The sequence below is a fragment of the Trichosurus vulpecula genome, chromosome 4, assembly GCF_011100635.1.
Source record: "Trichosurus vulpecula isolate mTriVul1 chromosome 4, mTriVul1.pri, whole genome shotgun sequence".
In the NCBI taxonomy this organism is placed as follows: domain Eukaryota; kingdom Metazoa; phylum Chordata; class Mammalia; order Diprotodontia; family Phalangeridae; genus Trichosurus; species Trichosurus vulpecula.
In genome coordinates this window covers 12,627,051-12,650,653 of record NC_050576.1, presented here as the reverse complement: position 1 = coordinate 12,650,653, position 23,603 = coordinate 12,627,051, and the positions used below count along the sequence as shown (strand labels likewise).

Below are 23,603 nucleotides of genomic sequence, written 5' to 3'. Positions count from 1 at the left end.
TGAAGGGTGAGCGGATATTTTTCCGGGGATAGCATTAGCTGATAGCAGTGTCTGAAAGAAGAGGTGAACGTAGATTGGAACTGATGAGAAAAGGCAGATTCAAGGCTCTACAAGGAGGCCAGCAGAAAACATATACGAAATGTAAGGGGATCTTCTTGCATACCCCAACCCCCACACAGGGTAAAAAAAAACAAGGCCTTCCTATAATTCAGAGATAGGAGTTACCCCTTTGCCACATAAACTTTAATCTTGAGGGCTGAGAAAATAGCCCCAGAGTTTGTACTACGTGCATATCAGAAATGAGATTTGAACCCAGGTCTTCTGATAATCTGGTAGGTCAATGGCCTTTCCCTTGTACCACAGAGGTTATTAGTGATCACACCTCCTGTTCTACAAGTGGCCACACCCACAAAATTTCAGATCATTGGAATAGCCAAATGCTCACTGTTTTTAAATTTCGTGTTTGTGAAGTACATATTAGCTACATATTGTGCGGTGCTGGTTTCAAACACACACAACACAGACACACAACACTCACACACACATAAAACACACAACTGTGAAGAACAGAATAAGCTAGATCTGTATTTTAACCTCCATTTTCTGAAAGATCACATGTGGAAGAAAGCCATTGACTTATTTGCTGATTTATTTATTTATCAGTTTGAAAGCCTCCATTTTTACAAGAATCAGGGCATCAGAAGAGGCAGGCAAGAGCTCCTCATGGTCAAGCTCTGGCTGCTCAGCCAACTGGATCTTGTCCTAACACAGCTTGCTCAGTTGTGTCACAGTACAGCCGGTCTGGCAGCAGAAAGTGGCCAGATCAACAGCCTCAGCATGCCTCTTTTGTTGCTCAGCACCCACTGTTTGGTGCTTCTGCATGAGGATTTCATCATCAGGGGACTCGATGTACAAGAGGTCCATGATGTCACTGGAAGCTCCATTTTTGTTTGGCGCCTCAAAGTATTTTTTCCCCTCCACTGTGTGAAAGTAAAAAAGAAAAAAAAACACATGTATGTCTATGTGAGAGGGAGGTGGAGGCAGAGCAAATCTGAGATATTTCCTCATTAGGAAAGCAGGAAATGAACAACCATCTTTGGGTTGGCCTTCGCTGTTGGCTGTCTGGTTGGGACTCAAGCAGAGTTCAGGGGATAAAAAGGCACACAATTCTAGAGCAGGAATGGACTCAAGGGACCCCCAGACCGTAAGTCAGAGCCCCTCATTGTGCTGAGAGTCGGAAGAGCCTTTGCAGACCAGCTGGCCCAGCTCCCTCACTTAGATGGAGATGGAGGTCCAGGGTCAGGATTTCTAGCTCCAGGGCTCATTTCTATCCCAACATTAACAAAAGCATTTATCACCTGACAACCCACCCCCAAAAAAAATAAAATAAAATACCAGTCCATCCCACAAAATGGGTTAAAATGTAGAAATTTGATTGGAATTTGAATCTCTACATTTAAAAAATATTTGTGAGCGTTATTTTTAAAATTAACACAACTTGTTAAACAAATTAGGCAGTGTAGAACATAGAGGGCTGGGCCTGGGGTGAGGAAGAGTTGAGTTAGATCCTTCCTCAGACACTTACCAGCTGTGGTAGCCAGGTCATTTTCCCCTCTGTGAAATGGGGATAATAACACATCTACCTCCCAGGGTTGTGGTGAGGTTGGAATGGATCATATCTGTAAAGCACTTTGCAAACCTTTAAAGGCTCTGCTTGAATCCTCCTTCTGTAGGGGGCCGAGCTCAGGCTCCCACTGCAAGCACCTTCCTCTTCAGAGTACCCTCCACCCGAGTGGTGGGTAGAGGGATGGACTTGGAAGCACAATGTTTTCCACATAGTATTCCCCATTTGAAAGGGAGGGCAGGAACTATCTTTTGCTTTTCTTTGGACTCCCTAGCACTCAGGGTTCAGTGCACAGTAAGTTTAATAAATGCCTGTTGATGGGTCCTCACCACAATCCTATGAGACAGCCACTGCAAGGGTTACTATCTTTTCCTTTTTACACATGAGGAGACTGAGGCCCAGGCAGAATAAGGGACTTATCCAAGGTCATAAAAGCTGTAAGTGGCCATCCAGCCTTTGCTCAAAGACCTCTGAGAGGGGAGAACCAAGTCAGGCTATTGACATGGGGACAACTCTGATTTTTAGGAAGACTGACACCAAGTCTAAATTTGTTTTTTCATCTTGCATCTCGTTGTACCTGGGCCTGCCCTCTGGGGCTTGGGCTGGGCTTGGCCCACTCATCCATGTCAAACTAGGAAGGGAGTTAGGAGCCTTCGAACCCAACCCCCAGGCTAAAGGAATCCCTGTTCTAACCCACCCAACTAGTGGGCACCTAGACTCAAAGACACACCTCAAGGTGGCCTATCCCTCTTTGGGGCAGCTCCCCTTGGCAGGGAACAAGTCCACATTGGCACTTTGGAATCTCTACCCACTGGTCCAGTTTCTGCCTTCTGGGGCCAAGTAGAATGAGACTCATCCCTCATGCTCCCACATTGACTTCTGTCTCCTTTTCTTCAGGCTAGACACACCCAGTTCCTTCAACCTCACCTCATCTGGCATGGCTCCAAGCCCCTCTACTTTCCTGATTGCCCTACTGGACAAGGTCCTAAGTGTAGTTTACTCTTGCCAGGTCATGACCATCTAAACCACAGCAAACAACATCCCCTTCTCTTACCTCCATCTTCAAGAGCCCCCTGCACATCCCTCTTCCAACGAGAGCTGCCACAGGTGTAGACAATAGCCCGAATGAAATCTCGCCCACAGACCTTCAGCACCTCCTTGCCTCTCACCCCAGAGATGGCCACCAGGGCTGACAATAAGAAGAAAGCCCAGATGGAGCCCTTCATGTTGCTGAGGATCAAATGAGAACCCAAAAGGGGAGCTGGGAAGGACAGCAACAACAGGTTCTGAGGGGATCCTGCTCCTCAAGGCTGATTTATACTGAAGGACCCATCCTGCTACGGGGTGGATGCTCACCAAACAATGTTTGCTGAGCACACATTAGGATGGCTAATGGGTTTTATGGCTCTAGGTTTAGGCCACCAGTAAATGCCATTCTTTCTTTCGTGCCAACTACTTCCGATTAAGGTCTCCAGGGAGGATCTTGACCTACCACATCTGGGGGGACTGGATATCACAATCACTCCTAAATACAAAGTGATGTGAGTTAAATAAGAGACATTATACAAAGCTTATCAGAGGTCACTCTGCCCGCTTGGTACCTGAAAAGGGCCTGTCCCAACCCAAACAAAAGGAGAAAAAAAGAAGCTAAAATCCAACCAACCAGAGTAAAAAAATAGGGGGAAATAGAAGAAAAATAGAGGAGACCCTTTCAGAGTGAGAAACTCCAGAGCCAAACGTGCCCTCAGAAGCCAAGGGATTAGGGACCTAGGGTCAACTGGAAATCATAACTTCACTCTCAGCTGACAAAGCAAAACTTTCCTGGCTGGGTCAAAATCCTTCCAGGATTCCTTCAGAACACAGGGTCAGCCAATTGAATTTCTGTAAAACATCTCAGTCTCTCTGACACACAGTTTCTCTAGGGATTTTTTATACATTGTGGTTCCATTGAAAGTCTAGGAAAAAAAACTTTTCTCTGGACCCTTGTCGATTTGGGCACCTAAAACTTTCCTAATTAATCCTTGACAAAGCACTGACCAAACCAAACAGTTCTGAACTTACCCAGTGATAGATTAAACAGGCTTCATTCCAAAGGACAGAAAATAAAGTCAGATGAGTCTTTGACACATGGTGTTAGGGGCTCCCAGAAAGGAATAAACACAGGAAGTTGATTGGAATCAGCCCCTCAAAGATCAGATGAAGTCTCTGTGTCTAAGCGTAAAGGACCAAGGCTGGGCCTGAATGGACCAGAGCACTGTACCATCTCCCTCACTTTAAGAGACCTCTCAGCTCTGGACCAAAGCATCTGGTCGGACTGAATTCAGTTCTAAGGAGAGGAGACCCTGGCTTTCTAAGAAAAGGTGTAGTCTTCCTTTTCTTACACTCTTTGGCTCATTAAAATCCAACATGGCACTCCAGGTTTGGCCTTCCTTATATGTTAGTTTTAAGCTCTCATCTAGAGTTTCCCAAAAAGGGAGGAGTAGAACGGCATTCTGTGGCCAAGCCTTCGATTTTATCCATCAGTACTTATTATTTGGATCAATTCTATGGACAGCAATGCAGTGAGCCCAGGACTGAAAAGCAGGAGGAGAAGGCGCTGCCTTACATCATAGGAGATGCAGTGGTTAGAGCACTACATTGGTGTTCTCTACTCACAGCTCCACACTGCCACTGGTATTGTTATTATCATTACTATTACGGTTGTTATTATCATTATTTTTAATCTTTCTCCTTTACCCTTGGCATAGCCTACTCTCTAGGGCTCTTTTTGTATACAATTCAATCTCACCTAAACCACAACCATTAGACTATCCTCAAAATCAGAGACCCCTGTGTAAAATGTGTTGTTTTACATCTTCGTACCCCCAGCTCTTGGCATATAGTAGACATGTGAATGCTAAATTAAAATGGATTATATTCCTAGAGGTTCTGATTCTGTTTAAAAATTATGGGAATACATGGTCTGCTGCATCTCTATTAGAATTCTACAGACCTCTGAAGTAGGGGTAGAAACTCAAGGGCAGAAATTTTCTAAGAGTATGTGCTAAGTTATGGGGGGGGGTGGCTTTAATCTGTGCCACCGGAGATAGCATGCACCCAGATTCAAATCCAGCATTAGAGACTTACCAGATATGAGACCCTGGGGCAAGTTATTTGGCCTCTGTTTGCCTCAGTTTCCACAAATGCAAAATGGAGATATTAATAACACCTAGATTGCAAGGTTGTTTTGAGGAGCAAATACTCACATTTAGTATTCCTTCCATTATCCATCTCCATGTGGTACCAATCTCAAAGTCATCCCAAATCATAGTTAGATTGCCAGGAAAGGCTTTTTGGATTCCTTGTCTGGCCCACTCTTCTGGATGGGCAAGTGAAGACTACCCAGAGGGCACCAGTCAGCCAGGCAGCCTGAACCTCCTGCCACCTACATATTGTGGCCAATTCCATACATACAAGTCAATGTGTGGGACAGGCCCTATCTCTAAACCACATCCAATTGTGATAGCTGTGATCCCTTGTCCAAAATATAAAATTCCCAAAGGATGGAACATGGTCAACCTATAAATTTTCAAGTTTGTTATTCCAGTGTCCAATTTATAGAACCAGAGATTCTGAGAGTTGGAAGGGGCCATTATGTTCAACACAGACCCTAAAAGAATCTCCACCATAACATACTTGACAAAGTGTCAAGTTGAAGGACTCTCATCAGGAGGAATACAGCACTGCTTAAAGCAGAACCTTGCACCCACTGCTCCCGGCCCTGCCCTTTGGGAAGATGGAACAAGTCTAATCTTTGCTTTATAAGACAGCCCTTCAACGTCTTGGGAACAGCTGTTATGCCCTGTCCTCCTCCACATCCACCCTCTTCTCTAGGCCAAACATCCCAGGTCCTTCAACAGAGCCTCACATGACATGAACCAAAGACTCCCCAGTCATCATTCTGGATGTCCTCCTCAGCATATTCTTCAGATTGTCAATGTCTTGTGGGCCCCAGAACTGAGCACCGCACCTCAGGTGAAGGCAGAGGACAGAGGAGCTATTACCTCCCAATTCTTGAAAGCTAGGACTCCTTTTTAATGCAGTCCAGTATTTTATTTTTTTGACTACTATATCAACACTATTGACTTCTACTGAGCTTGCAGTCCACTAAAATCCCCAAGTAGTTGTCTGGGCCATTTAAAAAAATCCTATGTGAGCTGCCCATCCAAACCATGGCTCATTAAGGTCTCTCTTTTCCTGCCACTCAAATGTGTCCTCGCCAAAATCTTATAAAATCTTCAAGGATCATTCTGATTTCCCATTCATTACTGGGAGGCAATGACCTGTGTCCGGGTGATGGATGATTCTCTGAGCTGCAAGGTCAGGCCTCCTTGTAATGTGTCAGAGGTTCCCAAGCACAGCACAAAGCCTCCCCATCAAGAGACACCCAAGTCTTAGGGACACGTCCTCCCTGTCAGGAGATGCCAGCTCCATTATTCATCAGAATCAGGGCAGGGGGGGTGCTGGTTATTATGAGGGCTTGGACTAGTTGGCATAGATCTTGGATAAATCACTGTCTCCCCCCTGCCCCAACTTGCCATATTCCTCCTTCAGTCTCTTTCAGTCTGCAGTGGATGACCAAACCAAAGCCAAAGGACAGCTATTTGATTGGTGTGGTAACACTGATTATGTTTTTCCAGATTTAAGAGTGGGAATGACAAGTTGATCTTGGATTGTTTTATTTGGTCTCCTTTCCTTTAGTCATCTTTGGATTGTGGATAAGGGTCCAGAATTGTCCATTCGCAAGGCAAAATGGATACAGCATGAGGTTTGGAGTTGGGAAGATCTGAGTTCAAATTCATTTCTCAAACACTTTCTAGCTGTATGACCTCGGACTAGTCACTCACCCTTTTCAGTCCCAGTTTCCACATCTGTGGGATGGGTGTAATAATAACACCTTGACAGTTATGGTAAGGATCAAATTATGTATTCTGCATACCTTAAAAACCCTACATAAATGCTGATTATTATTATCATAAGTCAAAGTTTAAAAAAAAGGGAGCCTGTGGTCAAGCAGTTGAGACTTGCCCTTTCAAGGGAGGAAGACCATGTAGCATTTGGAAAAGTTCTACCTGGTGTAGTGGGATGAAGAAGACCTGAGCTCAAGTCCTGTTTCTGATACACGCTGGCTGTTTGACCTTTCAGTAGGCGATGCTCCCAGACTAAGTTGTGGGCAAAGGGCTGCCTACACTGGTAGAAGGAGTTTCCTCACACGGGAGTTCCGTCTACTAATGACGTCACAGATCCAGACTCAGTCCCAAGAGAACTGATGAAGCCTCTTAGTTCAGCTCTGGAGTTATCGAGATCCGGCTAGTCCACTTGGATTCTAGGACACCACGGCCACACTGCTCCAAATGGTCCTGCCTTCTATTCCCCTGTTCCAACCACAGCCTGTGGCTTGTGTCCAGTCACTACCCCCATTCATCTACAGCAGCCCAGTTTTGACACTGATTGTCCCTGAGAAGGCTCCCTATCAATCACAGCGCTTGTTTAAGGATGCTGCAGCAAGGTAACAAAATCTACAGCCTTTTGGGAAACTGACACCCGTAGAATTTCTCCCAATGACCGACGCTCTCTTGGCCATGAGCAGCATGGGAAATGAAGTCCCAAAGACTTTCTCCTCACCTACGCCCACTACAGTATAGACTTCTACCATCATGCCTTTGGGAGGGAGGGACCAGTACAGTGTTCTTTAGACCAGAGTATTCCTTGGTGGGCAAACTGATCATAATTATTGAAAAGTTTAAAGATAAGAACAATCATGTACATAAAAATACAATAAAACTTCTCCAGACAAGGAGGGAGCAAATGTCTCAAGCTTTTATTCATTTATCAGCAGTCTTGTAGAAGCCTGGCTTTTAAAACAATACAACAGAGAATCAAATCATCACCTACATTGTTAAGAGATTTTTTCAAAAACACCTTATCCTAACAAAGCTCAAAAACTACTTTTCTGTGAGTGATCTGCTCGTTTAAAAGACAAGTCCAAAAGAACAAAATAACATTAATACTTACTTGTGGTTGAAATAGCTGAGGACAATGGGTGATAACAATAGCTCTCAAGCTGCACTGAGTCAATGCTTAATGGAACCCAACATTTCACAGCCTTTTCATCTCCACTTGGTAAGTTGTTGTACAATAAAAAAAATGCCCCAGGATCACATCAATGCCAGGGGTTGGTAAAATCCAAAGTTTCAACAAAATCAAAAACAATGCTGTTTACAGAAGCTACCATGAACATCACACATGAACAGCAAACATGGGGTCTTGTTGGTAAGCTGGTATCCCTGTTTCTGGTTGCCCAGGCTTTCTTTGAGGCCCAGAACACTAAGGTCATTACAGAGGTTACCTAGTGAGGTCCTAATCTGTCCACAACCTGGAGAATTCCTGGAAAGCCATGCCAATTTCAGGACTCCCTTAAAAAATGGGAAACCGAGGTCAACCATGGACTAGCCAGGGTGTACCCAAATAGTATCCTCCGAATCACCCTTAGAATGAACCTAATATCACAGAGGTTCTCCAGCTCAATATTGGTTTATTTGATTTATTCTGGACCTCCCTCTCAGCACATTCCAGTCTGGACTCTCAAGCTCAGCGCCAGGCTTTGGGCATGCTGGTGAAGGGATGCCAGAGGCATCTGTGCCAGATGGGTTACAAAGCAGTCTGTGAGGCCACCTAGCCCAGAATATGCTAGTCTGACATGCTTTGGAAGTTTCTCCCAAGTAATAAGTGTGACTTGTAAGAAGCTACTGTCACATAATCTAACCAAGAATTATAGCCTAACCAATTGAAGGAAAAACTCCTATCCCTAGTAAATGGAGAAATCAAGTACCCAGATTATTTTTTAAAAATCAGAAAAAAAAACCTAATTCATAAGCACTTTGGAAAACAATCAGAGTTTTGTAAACACTAGATGAAAAATTATTCTTCATTCAGAACCCTTGGGACTTTTTGCCCTGTTAATACACAGCAAAGTTTGGAATCTAAAAATACTTATCATTATGTTATTAAAGCCAGAGTATTTTTCTTATAATTTGGGTTGTAGCTATACCAGTTAAATGATACCATCCTTTGGGAATTTCCACAGGAAAGTTGGAGAACTTCTGACAATGTTTTATATAATCAGTTAAAAATCACATAAAATATACCAATAACCCTTTCATTTGATTTATGCTCAAATTAATTATAAAGTAAAAATACAGGTAATATTCTGCCTAAGCCAAAATCAAAGAGTCAATCTAAGACACAGAAGACAGCTGCTATTTAATATAAAAACCCAGTCTACTTTCTCTTTATAAAAAGTATCAGCATCAACAAATTACTAAACACTGTGTGCCCCAGGTCCAAGTAAAAGGTCAATGGCATCCTCCTAGAAAGAGAAAACAAAGCACACAATTACAATGCTAGAAAAATCCAAGTGAAGTTGTTTCTAAAACATCATTCACAGGTAATGGAGCAGTGCTATATATATAGTATATTATATATATATATATGTATATTTATATATATATATGTGTGTGTGTGTGTATATATGTGTGTATATATATACATATATGTGTATATATGTATATATACACATATATATACATATATATATATATAAGTTAACCAGTAAGAATGGAAAATGTCAACTAGTCAAGGTGTGTTTAAGAAAAAAAACAATTATGTTCACTTTCTATCATAAACTAATTCTTTCCTATAAATGTTCCTTTTAATAAAGCTTGATAAATAATTTTGCAAGAATTTCCCTGTATGTGAAATTTGGTGTTGATGCCTTTGAGCAAGTCATAACCTTCTCTAGGTATTAGTTTCTCAATTTGTAAAATGGTGGGAGAAGGAGGAGGAATAAATAAACTACCTGTGTACATGGTACACAAGATCCTTTCTTCTTCTAAAACTCTATGATTCTACTAATTTAGAAGAAATTATTCCAGGGTGCTAAATTCTCAGACAAATTAAATAATTTTATGTAAGTTTAATTATGTTAAATGCTATTTACAGATTCCAACCCCCTCCTCAGCTACTAGTGCCTTGCCTCCCCAAATTATCTTGCATGTAATGTGTATATATACTTTTATATACATCTATGTGAACACACTGAGAAAGTGAGCTTCTTGAAGGCTCATGTTTCATTTTTCTCTTTTTATCCCTAGTGCCTCTGCACCGTGCTTAGCATATAGTAACCACTTAATAAATGTTTGACTGGGGAAAAAATGCTATTATATAATAGGGGCAGGTAGGTGGTGCACTGAATAGAGAGCTGGGCCTAGGGTTAGGAAGACTCATCTTCCTGAGTTCAAATCCAGCCTGAGACACTTACTAGCTCTGTGACTCTGGGCAAGTCATTTAATCCTGTTTGCCTCAGTTTCCTCAGCTATAAAATGAGCTGGAGAAGGAAATGGCAAACCACTCTGGTATCTTTGCCAAGAAAACTGCAGATGGGGTCACAGAGTCAGACATGACTGAAAAATGACTGAACAACAACAAAATTATATTATCAGCTGTGAACACCCTCACTGAATGAGACAATTACAATTCTTTTTACAATGGAGGAGAAAAGTCAGCAGCCAAGTCAAAGGAGGCATTTTTGAAATTTATCCACTTCTCACGAAGCTTTATGAATTCTTCGGATCAAGCACTTTTGTGGTCCAGGATAACTCATTTTTCCATGTAAGATGCAGACCATTTTATGTATCCTCATCCTCATGTGTTATTTAAATTTGCCCATAAGAAAAAAAAAGGTTTGTTTGTTATAATATCATCTACAGTAAAATAATAAAAACACTTTATCTTGGCTTTTTTACAAATGGCTTTTAGTAGAAGCATAAAAATTAGAGCATTTAAAAAGCTGTGAAAGCAAAGGAAATTTGAAAAAATGATTTTGCCCCACCAATCTCAAATGATACTATCTACCTAAAAATAATGTTTGAGGAAATCCTTTACTTTTGAAATCTTGGCAATACATAAGGGATTTTTGACAGCCTTTAATAAGGCTGTTATTCAGTCCTTTAAGTAGTGTCCGACTCTTTGTGATCCCATTTGGGGTTTTTTTGGCAAAGATACTGGAGTGGTTTGCTATTTCCTTCTCTAATTCATTTTACAGATGAGGAAACTGAGGCAAACAAGGTTAAGTGATTTGCCCAGGGTCACACAGCTAGTAAGTATCATTTGAAGTCAGGTCTTCCTAACTCTAGGCGCAGCACTCTTTATCTACTGCACCACCCAGCTGCTCCTAATGAGAGTACAGAATAAAGCTAATAGAATAAGGATCCTTTCCCTCTAGCTGGGCAATGGTAATGAGAAAGCTGAAGTCCAAAGAGACAGTTATCAACTTGCCACATTATTATCTGTAATAGAGTCACAATGTGCCTCTAGAGAATGGACATTTCATCAATAGATATGCCAAGTGGAGAAAGAGGAGAGAAAGGAAACATCTTCTGACAACTCTGGAATTTCTGTCAAGAATCTTAAATCATCAATTACATATATTTTCTGATTCTGAGTCGTACCCGGCCACTCTCTATGTAAATCGGCATGTTCTTCAATTCATAGACGATAACTTGTCCTTCACTGTCTCCAATTAAAATGCAATCGGTATTTTTAGCAAAGAGGACAGTTGTAAATTTCACTCCTGGGTTAGCTACATTCACAATGATAGGATCCAAACTGTAATAAAAAAGCATTAATTTAATTAAATTAAATGGTCACAGTGACATGCATTGACTCACACTGATCCCCATTCTTGGAATGCCTTCCTCTTGGCACTCCACATTCATACCCCCATCTTTACCTATACCCATTCTTCAGTTCCCTGCTAAAGTTCCTTCTCCTTCACTAAGCCTGGTTTCCAATGTTCCTGTCTGAAACTGACTTCTTCCTCATCTGATCTTACAGTTCTTTATACTTACTATGCATACATATTAAAATCCATGTTATATTTATCAATGGACATGCTTTTTTTCTTCCTACAAAATGGTTAAGATTCTTCAAGGCAGGGACTATGCCTTCTCCGAGTAGCCTTTATAATGCCCTGCACAGAGACGGGTAAGTTACTGGAATGAAGAAAATATTTCTTATAGTGTATAGATTCAGAAGAGAGCTCTTTTCCATAATTCAGCGGTATCCATCCCAAAGGCCCCAAAGTGAGCAAAGTTTGTGTTTGCTGTCCTGTCATTATGCCTGCCATTTTATCCCTCTTTCAGTTCCTGGCACACTTCTCTTTCCCAACCCTTCCTAATCTTTAGTCTGTCCAAAAGCCCCCATGGCAGGGCTTTACCTAAATCTGCCCTCCCTCAGCTATCCCAGGCTTCAAAATGATCCACCCTCCTCCAAAGCAAAGCAAAATGACTTCTCAGTGTACTAGCTGTATGACATTGCTCCTGGAAAAACCATAGCTTTGACTATATGGACCTTTGCTGGCAATGGGAGGTCTCTGTCTTTTAGCAAGCTGTCCAGATTTGCCACAGCTTTCCTTCCAAGGAGCACGTGTCTTTTAATTTCATGGATGCAGCTGCTGTCTGCAGTGATCTTTGAGCCGAGAACATGAACTCTGACACTGCTTCCATTTCTTCTCCCTCTATTTGCCAGGAAGTAGATGTTAAGCATCACGCCAGCTTTCACCCTCATCAAGAGGCTTCTTAATTCTTCTTTACTTTCTGCCATCAGAGTGGCATCATCTGCAGATCTGAGATCGTTGATATTTCTTCTTGTACCTTTAATTTCGACTTTTGATTCGTCCAGCCTGGTATTTCACACAACGTACTCTGCTTATGAGTTAAATAAATAAGATGAAAATATACAGCCTTGCCGTACTCCTGCTCCAATCTTAAACTAATCAGTTGTTCCATGTTCAGTTTTGACTGTTGTTTCTTGGCCTGCATACGGGTTCCTCAGGAGACAAGTAACATGATCTCTTACTCCCTTCTCTTTGAAGACTTGCCATATTTTGTTGTGATCCACAGAATCAAAGGCTTTGACGTACTCACAGAAACAGAAATAGATGTTTTTTGGAACTCCCTTGCTTTCTTCATAATCCAATAAATACTGGAAATTCGTTCTCTAGTTTCTCTGCCTCTTCATAAATCAGCCTGCTTTTCTGGTAATTCTCGGTTCCCATATTGCTGAAGCCTCACTTGCAGAATTGTGAGCGTAACCTTGCTGGTGTGTAAAATGAGTGCAATTATTCAGTCATTTGAACATTCTTTGGCATTGCCCTTTTTTTGGATTGGGACATAAAGTGATCTTTTCTAAACCCGTGGCCACTGGTGAGTTTTCCAAATTTGCTGACATGTTGAGCGCAGCACTTCAAGAGCATCACCTTTTAGATGTAAATAGCTCAGCTGGAATTCCATCATCTCTACAAGCCTTACTGCTAGCAATGCTTCCTAAGGCCCACTTGACTTCATTCTCCAGGATGTCTGGTTCTAGATAAGCACACCATCATGGTTACTGGTGATGTTAAGATCTTTCTTGGGTTCTAGTAACCACATCATCATGGCTATTGGTGATGTTAAGATCTTTCTTGGGCAGTTCTTTGGTACATTCTTGCCCTCCACCCTCTACACATATTCAGAACTTAACTTCAAAGGTAATGGTCCTGTAGCTCAAACACAAAGTTGTCTTATTAAGAAAACTGTTACGTGGTCCTAAGGAATTCTATTAGTACTGAAAACATCCTCAAGTCAAAAGAAACACAGTCACTCACATGTTGCAATGGAGGTCCCAGATCTCAACTCTGTGCTCATTTGCTGCTGCAAAAATATATGATGACTTTGGAGACCAGGCAATATCATAAATCACATGAGTAGTTGTATAAAAACTCAAATATGGCTTAAGGTTGTCCTGTTGCCAGAGATTCACACCCCAGTCTGCAGAACAGCTTAGGAATGCTTCATAGCAAAATGGGTTCCATGCTATCCTGTACACAGGACCCTAGAAATGAAACAAATACAGTCCAATACCAACACAATTAGTCCCTAACTTACATGAGTCCCTGGAAATGGTCATCTAGGAATAGCCACTGGCCACAGCAATAGAAGGAAGGCAGGAAGGAAGGAGAGAGAGAAAGAGAGAGGGAGGGAGAGGGAGAGGGAGAGAGAAAGAGGGGGGGGGAGAGAGGGAGAGGGAGAGAGAGAGAGAGAGAGAGAGAGAGAGAGAGAGAGAGAGAGAGAGAGAGAGAGAGAATTAAGCACTTGTGTGCCAGGACAAAATAAACTGGCATTTCTCAACGCTTAATGGAATAAAGAAGAAACATCTGCAGACACACACAAGAGAGAAGCAAGAGATAAGTCTGTTTCAGTAGACTTTACATTGAGTAGCCAGGTCATGGCCATGCTACCCCCTTCTCATCTTCCATGTCAGCTCACCAAGTGGTTTCCAACAGAATGGCCCAGGGAAGTCAGCTCGGTCCTGCACTGTGGTGTTAAAACTGTGGTCATCCACTTGGATAAAGGGAGACACAGCATGCTTATCTAGTCTGCATGGGCTCTTCAACAAGACCTGAATGGACTAGAATGTTGGGTTCAGTTCTAACAAGGCAAGTGTAGAGTCTTGCCTGGCATTCAAGGACTTTCCCAATCTGACACTATTTTGCCTCCCCAGATTTGGGTTGTTTTATTCGGTTCTTCTTGTACTCTCTTCTGTAGATAAACTGGCCATTTCCCTGACCCCTCAAAACCTCCTCCATTTTCACAGCTCTGGGTTTTTCTTATGTTTTATATGCTGCCCTTTTCCTTGAGTCTGTACTCAACCAGCTGGAATGGCCAACTGGAATGCCACCTCTCCCATGCAGGCCACCTGGATCCTCTGCCCCAGGGGCAGCAATCACTCCTCTTAGGCCTGTAACTTTGTGACACTCTTATCACAAAATAGGATGTATTATCTTTAGACGTTTGTGTCTTATCTTTCTTAAAGGATGGGACCCATCTTATCTAAATTCTGTATTTCCTCTAACGTCTGGCACACTTAACAAATATTAGTCCTATTGTCTTATAATGTTTCTAATGTTCATGGAAGGGCAGGCTGATTCTGCTGGAGTACACAAGAGCCTTAATAACAGCCCTCCCCACCATGTAGGTACCTAATAGTGGAACAACCAGTAGCAGTAAAGATGAGAACATCTAAGCTACTTCTCCACCCCTGGAGACCTCCCATTGCCTAGAGGAGGTTCTCATCTATTCTTCCACCAAGAGCTCCTGTCCCCAGCTCAGGTTCCAGATGCCCAGAGGAGTTTGCATCTGGTTTTCTTCTGAAATGAGGAGGACTCATCCTTCAGTCTTTTGTGTGCACCAACTTGCCACTGGCATCCATATGTAATGTTATCTTTCCCATAGGGTCTAAGTTAAGAAAAATGATGTCCATATAAGTATATGCAGAGATGCAGAGAAATCTCAGCAGGGCCAGGAGATTTTAGAAGAGGCCAGGTTTGAACCTGAAGATAGAAGCTGAAAAATAATGGTGCTCATGCCCTCTGGATGGCCAAGAACTCTGCCCCTCCCTACTATAGCAAGGCTGTTACATCCAGGCGGTTAATGTCTTGGGGAAGCAAATCCCCGGGTCTGGCATTAGGAGAGATGCAATTAAATGCACACAGCTGAGAAAAACCCTAGAAGGAGATCTGGAGAGGGAAGAGGAGAAATACAAGAGACCGAAACAGAGCCAAGCCAACGCCAGCCACCTCGGGGAGAGCACCCAGCACTGTGATCTGCCCCATCCCTGGTCTGGTCCCTGCTGGGAGCGCATGGAACTGAGTATCCTGGCTTCTGCCCTGCCTGATGCTTGAGGGGTTGTGGTGGAGATAGGCAGGCTGGATGTATCAATGCCAACCTAATCTTATTTAGTTCTACCAGAGCCACTATAGCATAGCTCTCAGGAGAGACTTTAAGTATAATTCATACAGATAGGGAACAGATGGTAGTAGCTATGGGATGGGGGCATATAAGTCCCGAGATTCCATTAAGGGATATAGACATATCTTCCTGAATTATGTAAAAACTGACCATAACCTAAGAAGGGTCAGAGCCAAGGGTGCTCTAAGCCAAACAGAGGGTACCCTGAGGATAGGTATCTTGTCTAGCTTGGTGAGGCACACATGAGGATGAGCTGGGAGTCAGCCATATCAGAAGAATGAGACACACGGGTTGTCACCCATTGCTCTTAGTTCATAACTGGCCTCTTTTAAAGTGCCCTGCCCATGCTCTCCCAAGCCAACACTCTCAGGGCCACTGGCATACTCCTGGGTCACAATCATCCCATGATCCTAGTGGTTACTGGTATCCCAGTTTTTACAGAGGAAGAAACTGAGGCAGACAGATATTAAGTAACTGGACCACAGTCTTACAGCTAGTAAATGTCTGAGGCTGGATTTGAACCCTGGTCTTCCTGACTCTAGGCCTGGCTCTCTATCCACTTACCACCTAGCTGTGAGCTTGACATAACCCCTCTGGCTTTTGATTTACCATACTGACATAAGCAGTCATTCACAGACAAAGTGAGGTGTGTGGTGTCTGCCTGCAGAGGATGTGGAGGTTCACCCAAAGGACAATGGAGAGAAGCATGGTGGGCATGAGCAAACTGGACCTCATCACAAATCGGGGATGACACGAGAGAAGTGGATTAAAGGGTGTCACTGGAAGAATGGGTGACCAGGGAAGAAGACTGGTCATCCAGGCAGCATGAGCAAGGGATAACCATTAGGCAGCCTGTGGGCTCCCCTGGCCACTGTGCAATGTACAGATTGTTAAAGGCCCAAGTTGTGCTGTCGGGAGCACGAGGGCAGATTTCCAGGAGCACAAGGTCGCCAAGCGTCTCCCAAGATGAATCAAGATCTGCACAGCTGATGGGCAGATGTGCTGAGATCACGAACATCTAGAACACTGCAGGGGAAGGCAAGCAGTGAGGCCCAGGAGCTCGGCTGGAGGCTGGCCAGGAGTCAGCCTTGGCCTAGGCCCTAAAGCCAGCCCCCAGAGATGGAAGCTTTCTTTTAGGGCTAGGGAGGTGGGTCAGGCTCCAAACAAGCAGGCTTCCTTTCAGACAGTTAATTAGACATCTCTACCACTTTTACACTGATATAATTTAACTCACCTTGTGACCTTTGTAGGTGTCCAAGTACTGTTCGTTATAGGAACAAGAGCACTTATGAATGTGACCTTCTTCTGTACCAGCCAGATAGATGTTTGTGTCCTACAATGAGAGTCAAACAGCTCTACCAGTGGCACATTGTCCTTGGCCCCTGACCACCATAACCCAAGCTAAAAGAAGGCCAGACCAAGAAGGCTGCATATTAAAATCTACTAGAGATTCCCAATTCATCAATCCTTCAAGGAGTTATGAGGGGAACTACTTTCTTGGTCAAAGGCCGTTGGCCCTAACCCCTCTCTAACTTAGGAGCTGGTCTCTGAGAGTCGCTGCATGTGGCCTCCAAATTCACCAACCTTCAGTCCAAATGTCAATGAATCTCTCTGAACTTAGCAAGGCTGTAGCCAAATTCAATTCAACAAATACTTCTCAAACACCTAGAATGTGTGTGAGTCACTGGTAATACAATGACAAGATTTCAGAAACATCCCCCGCCCTCGAGAAGTTTACCTTCCATCGTGTCCTCAGACAAGAGACAGGCCTCAAAGCCTTTATGGCTCAGGAGGACCTTGCTCTTCTCTCATCTAACCTTCAAGGACCCAGAGTCATGTTTGGTTTTGCTTGATTGTGCATATTTGTTAAAAGGGTTGCTGTTTTTCTTTTTCGGTGGTGGGAAGCCTGGGGGGCGGTAAGTGGGAGGCAAAGAAAATACATTTCTGTTTTTAAAAAAATATTTTTAGATAATCCAGAGTCATCTTCATACCATGATGAGGCTTCAGAGTAGAACTTTAATAGAAGAAACTAAAAATACCGTTGAAAACATTTTCTGTTCAATCAACTTTACCATTAAAAAAAAGAACTTATCCATATTGGCATCAATACCTAGCCCTCTGGTCTCTTCTTACCCTAGTGATCACACATTCAGCGGCTCTGGTTTTTTGAAGTGAGCGTAGACATTGTGAACGTGGTACTTCGAGGGTTATTTTTCCACATGTATAATATCCTAAACATTTTCCTATATTCCTAGGAAGTCTTCATATTTATCATGACTTGAGGCATACATCACCCAACTTGATAGCCTTAATTCCCTCCAGCCATTCCCAATCACGGGCTACACTGTTTGTTTCAAGTTCTTTGCTAATGTCACTTGCACAATTACAAGCATCTTGGTATGGAGGGCTCATTTTCTGCTTCTTCTGAATGATTTCCTGGTGCCCCACCTTTAACAGAGGCATTAACTAGTTAAAAGACACAGCGGCTTCCGTGGCTTTGGCTACATGTAGCCCATTACCAAAAGAATTCACATGGAAGCTAGAAGCCAGAGTTTTAAAAAGTGAAAGGTTTGGATCCAAGATAGGGTGTGTGGAGTATTAAACTAGATCACAGATCTCTAAGGCCAGAGCAAAAAGAGAGAAAGTATGCACATTCCTGCTAATCCATATCAGGTCTGATCAGTGGCAGAGAAAAATTAAGTGGTCCCAGTCTTCGCTAGGTAAAACTGATATCCTTATTAAATCAACTCTTGGTTTCCTAGCTATTGATGGATACAGCACAACCCACTCACGTGTGACTTCCCAGATGACAGTAGTAAAGTTTTAATATAGCAATCTATCCTTAAATAGACAGACATCTATGTAGTGTAAATATTTGCTCTTGGTGAACATACTTAGATACAAATAAAAGCTAGAAGTGGTCTATCCAGTATGGGTGGGTTTTGCAGACACTATCTTGATTCATCTTAATAATTCCAATCACACACACATATACTTTGAAATCTCCAAACAAAAAATAAGATCGTGCCTAATTGAATTGAAAAGATAAAACGCAAAATATGTGCAACTTAGATTGCTGATTTTCCAGTGAGAACACTCCCTTCTTAAGAAAAGCATATACTGAAGATACTCTACATTCTATGTTCATTCATAGAAACTGAGTTTTTCCTGATTCCAAAAGCCCTTTTTCAGAACTTCAGAAAATCTGTGATCTCATCAGGGTGGGTAACTCCTCCACATTTTAGAAAACAATTTCTTTAGAAAACAATTTTTTGACCAGCTCTGGTCATCAGATAACCTGGCTCCACTGGATTTGCCTCTACCACATGCTATGTGACCCTGGACAAATCACTTAAATTTCTTGGGGCTCTGGGCATCTTCTAAGACTAAAAGAATGGGATCATTATAAGGATCACAAGTCAAGAGTTGGAAGGACCTCAAAGATCATCTAGCCCAACTTCCTCATTTTGTAGATAAGCAAATCAAGACCCAAGGAGATGAATTTATTTGCTCAAGGTGGGAGAGATGGGAGCAAGCCCAGCCCGCCGGCTACAGTGGTGATCCCAGGCCTCTCAGCACAGGACAGGAGTCTGTCAGAGCTAGGTGAGACACAAGCACAGGGCCTGCGGCCACGGCAACAGCCACTCCTGGGGCTATCAGCCCACAGTCTAAAGGTTTGAAACTCACCTTCTTGAACTTCCAGGAGCAATGTTGACTCAGTGAACTCTAAGAGCTCTCATCCTTCCCTTGAATAACCCAGAGAATACTGCCCTAGAAGAAACCCTAGAATAGAGGAGCCAGAAGTGGAGGTTCAGGAGTCTTATAGATCAGGAAGCTGGGGAGACACCCCCTTTTGGTGATGGAAGGAAACCAGTGCAGGAAGGGAGGCATCCCAGCAAGCCCCACCTTAGCAGACCAGCGGGAGTTCCTGAGCCATGGGGGGCGGAACCCACAAGAGCCAACATCAGGACCCCAGGCGTGCCTTTGCACAGCCAGGGTAATTGGCAGACACCAGTGAAGACCTATGGCTGAGATTATCCATGATATAGCACAGCCCCAGGGGAAGAGGGGACTTCTAGTAGCCAGACCACCCCTCTCCCACACCTCACGCTGTGAGCTTCAGTGTAACCCCGGGGAAACTCAGAAAGACTTCACTGGGCATTGATCCTTAGCACACACCAGTGGGCTCCAGCTCAGCACCAGGTGAGCTGCAGCAGTATATAGCTTCTGGCTGACAAAACCTGAGGCCACCGCACACAAAGTCGGTAACCAGGCCCCTAGCTCCCAACACAAGAAGCTTGGGACAGAGTCCCCTGGAAGCAGAGATCCACTTAAAAAGCCAGGAAAAAGGCAACCACCATGAAGAAGCAAGCTAGAAAAGTAAAAATGACCACTGAATCATATTATGGGGACAGAGAAGATCAAAATACCAATTCCAAAAAGAACAGCATTGACTCTATACCTACATCTGAAACATCAAAAGGGAATATGATCTGGTCTCAAGCCCAAAAAGCATTCCTGGAGGAGCTCAAGGAGGATTTTAAAAGCCAAATTAGAGAGGTAAAAGAAAAAATTATAGAATCTAACAGGAGAAAATGAATCTTTGAAAAGTAAAATTGGCCAAATGGAAAGAGAGATGCAGAAGCTATCTGAACAAAATAATGTGTTAAAAATTAGAAAGTAGAAGCTAATGCCCCTAAGAGGCATCAAGAATCAGTCAAACAAAATCTAAAAAATGAAAAAAAAATAGAAGAAAACATGAAATATCTGATTGGAAAAACAATTGACCTGGAAAATAGATCCAAGAGAGAGAATCTAAGAATTATTGGCCTACTGGAAAGCCATAATGAAAAAAAGAAGAGAGCCTGGACAGTATCTTCCAAGAAATCATCAAGGAAAACTTCCCTGGGGTCCTAGAACCAGAGGGTAAAATAGTCATCCAAAGGATCCACCCACCACCCCCTGAAAGACATCCCAAACTGAAAACTCCAAGGAATATTGTAGGCAAATTCCAGAATTATCAGGTCAAGAAGAAAATACTGCAAGCAGCCAGAAAGAAAAAATTCAAATATCATGGAACTACAGTCAGGATCACACAGGACCTTGCAGGTTCTACATTAAAAGATTAGAGGGATTGGAATATGATATTCCAAAAGGCAAAGGAGCTTAGTCTACAACCAAGGATCAACTATCCAGCAAAACTGAGCATAATCTTTCAGGCAAAGAGATGGACATTCAATGAAACAAGGGAATCCCAGACCTTCCTGATGAAAAGACCAGAGCTCAATGGAAAATTTGATCTTCAAATACAAGACTCAAGAGAGGCATAAAAAGGTAAACAGGGAAAAAAGAGAAAAAAACACTATTATTCAACAAGGGCAAACTGTTTTACATCCCTATACAGGAGGATGATATTTGCTAATTTTGAGAATGGTATGGTTAGTACAACATCTAAAAGAGATACACATAGACATAGGGTGTAGGTATAAATTAACTGATGTGATGATAAGAAACTTAATTAAGGGATGAAAAGGGATTGTAATGGGAGAAGAGGCAAGGAGGAGGCAGAAAAGGGTAAATTACATGACAAGAAGAGGCACGAAAACATATTATACTAGAGGGAAAGAAGAGAGGGAGAAGAGCAGTGTTTGAGCTTTATTCTCATTGCATTTGGTTCAAGAAGGGAATAACACACTTTGTTAAGTATAGAAATCAAACTTGCCGTATAGGCAGTAGAAGCAGAAAGGGGAAAGAAAAGAGGGGTGGTTAGAACGGAGGGAAGAAATAGTAAGGGAAAAGGGTAAGATAAGGGGGGGGAGCTGAAAGGGAGGGAATATGGAGGGAGGCAGTGGTCAAAATCAAAACTCTTTGGAGGAGGAGAAGGGAGAAATAAAAACATAAACAGGAGGGGAAATCGCATGGAAAAAAGACACAGATAGTAGTCATAACTGTAAATGTGAATGGGATGAACTCTCCCATAAAACGGAGGTGGATAGTAGAATGGATTAAAAACCAAAATCCTACACTATGTTGTTTACAAGAAACACATTTGAAATGGGGATACACACTAAGGCTGGAGCAGAATATATTGTGCTTCAGCTGAAGTAAAAAAAAGCAGGGGTAGCAATCCTAATCTCAGACAAAGCAAAAACAAAGATATATATAATTAAAAGAGATAAGGAAGGAAACTATATCCCACTAAAAGGCACCACAGACAATGAAGTAATATCATTATTTAACATATATGGACCAAGTGGTACAGCATCCAAATTCTTAGAGGAGAAGTTAAGGGAGTTACATGAAGAAATAGACAGCAAAACTACACTAGTGGGGACCTCGAACTCCCCCTCTCTGAACTTGATAAATCTAACCTCAAAATAAACAAGGTGGGAGATCCAGTATTGCTGAAGATGAGATGGGGAGAAAAGGTCCATCTTCATTGGGACTGTGTGTGTGTGTGTGTGGAGAGAGAGAGAGAGAGACAGAGACAGAGACAGAGAGATAGAAAGAAAGAGAGAGGCATGGATCATCTACTTCCTTGACTTGTCTCTGGCCTATACTCACCATGAGTTTAGGAAGTTATCCTGGGGGGGGGGGGGGGGGGTGGAGGCAAGATGGCGGCTGGAAAGCAGGGACTAGCGTGAGCTCCCTGCCAAGTCCCTCCGAAAATCTATAAAAAATGGCTCTGAACCAATTCTAGAACTGCAGAACCCACAAAATAGCAGAGTGAAGCACAGCTCCAGCTTAGGACAGCCTGGATGGTTGCTGGGTGAGGTCTTTCGCGCACGGAGCTGGGAGCAGAGCAGAGCCCAGCGTGGGCTGCGTGGACCAACCAGACCAGGAGCCAGGTGGAGCGGGCCCTAATGCCCTGAATCAGTGAGCTGCAGCAGTTACCAGACTTCTCAATCCACAAACACAAAAGATAACAAGGTTAGTGGGAAAAGCTGCTTGGGACAGGGTGATAGAGTTCATGGTTCAGCCACCGCCCCAGGGGCAGCGGAGGTGGGGCAGCTACAGAACTACAGCTGCAGTTGCTTCTGGCCCCAGGCCCACCTGGTGGGAGGAATTAAGTGGCAGATCAGAGCAGGAGTGCAGAGCCTGCTGAAGATCTTAGTCCAGTCTGGGCTGGGGGTTCTTGGGGAAGGAGGAGTGCTGGTGTGGCAGCGCTGGCTGGAATAGCTCTGAAATCAACAACACATCCCCCCAAGCTTGGAACATAGTACTCTTTACCCTACAAGCAGTCATACCCTGATGAAAAACTCAAGGGTCAAGTAAGTTGGCTGGGAACATGGCCAGGCAGCGAAAACGCACTCAGATTCAATCTCAGACTTTGGAATCTTCTTTGGTGACAAAGAAGACCAAAACATACAGGCAGAAGAAGTCATCAAAGTCAAAGAGCCTACAACAAAAGCCTCCAAGAAAAACATGAACTGGTCTCAGGCCATGGAAGAGCTTAAAAAGAATTTGGAAAAGCAAGTTAGAGAAGTAGAGGAAAAATTGGGACGAGAAATGAGAAGGATGCAAGAAAATCATGAAAAACAAGTCAATGACTTGCTAAAGGAGACCCAAAAAAATACTGAAAAATATACTGAAGAAAACAACACCTTAAAAAATAGACTAACTCAAATGGCAAAAGACCTCCTAAAAGCCAATGAGGAGAAGAATGCCTTGAAAGGCAGAATTACCCAAATGGAAAAGAAGGTCCAAAAGACCACTGAAGAAAATACTACCTTAAAAATGAGATTGGAGCAAGTGGAAGCTAGTGACTTTATGAGAAATCAAGATATTATTAAACAAAACCTAAGGAAAGAAAAAGTGGAAGACAATGTGAAATATCTCATTGGAAAAACCAGTGACCTGGAAAACAGATCCAGGAGAGATAATTTAAAAATTATTGGACTATCTGAAAGCCATGATCAAAAAAAGAGCCTAGATATCATCTTTCAAGAAATTATCAAGGAGAATTGCCCTGATATTCTAACTGCCCTGATATTCTAGAGCCACAGGGCAAAATAGAAATTGAAAGAATCCATTGATTGCCTCCTCAAATAGATCCCAAAAAGAAATCTCCTAGGAACATTGTTACCAAATTC

At 42.8% G+C, this 23,603-nt stretch overlaps 2 protein-coding genes across 2 annotated transcripts in view; both read right to left on the bottom strand.

Annotated features, from left to right (window-relative positions):
* Window positions 1-762: 762 nt before the first annotated feature.
* Window positions 763-2,850, bottom strand: INSL5 (insulin like 5). The gene is made up of 2 exons (XM_036753883.1): window positions 2,679-2,850; window positions 763-980 (listed from the first exon to the last, which is right to left on the bottom strand). Exons 1-2 carry the CDS (start codon window positions 2,848-2,850, stop codon window positions 763-765), a joined length of 390 nt encoding a protein of 129 aa, XP_036609778.1.
* Window positions 2,851-7,467: 4,617 nt separating this feature from the next.
* Window positions 7,468-23,603, bottom strand: part of DNAI4 (dynein axonemal intermediate chain 4) — a 73,985-nt gene continuing 57,849 nt past the window's right edge. Inside the window, exons 14-17 of the mRNA XM_036757759.1 lie at window positions 16,745-16,843; window positions 13,368-13,594; window positions 11,173-11,329; window positions 7,468-9,032 (exon numbers count right to left, since the gene is read on the bottom strand). Coding sequence (XP_036613654.1) covers window positions 8,985-9,032; window positions 11,173-11,329; window positions 13,368-13,594; window positions 16,745-16,843 — 531 coding nt within the window. The 3' untranslated portion in view covers window positions 7,468-8,984. The remainder of the gene's footprint in view (window positions 9,033-11,172; window positions 11,330-13,367; window positions 13,595-16,744; window positions 16,844-23,603) is intronic.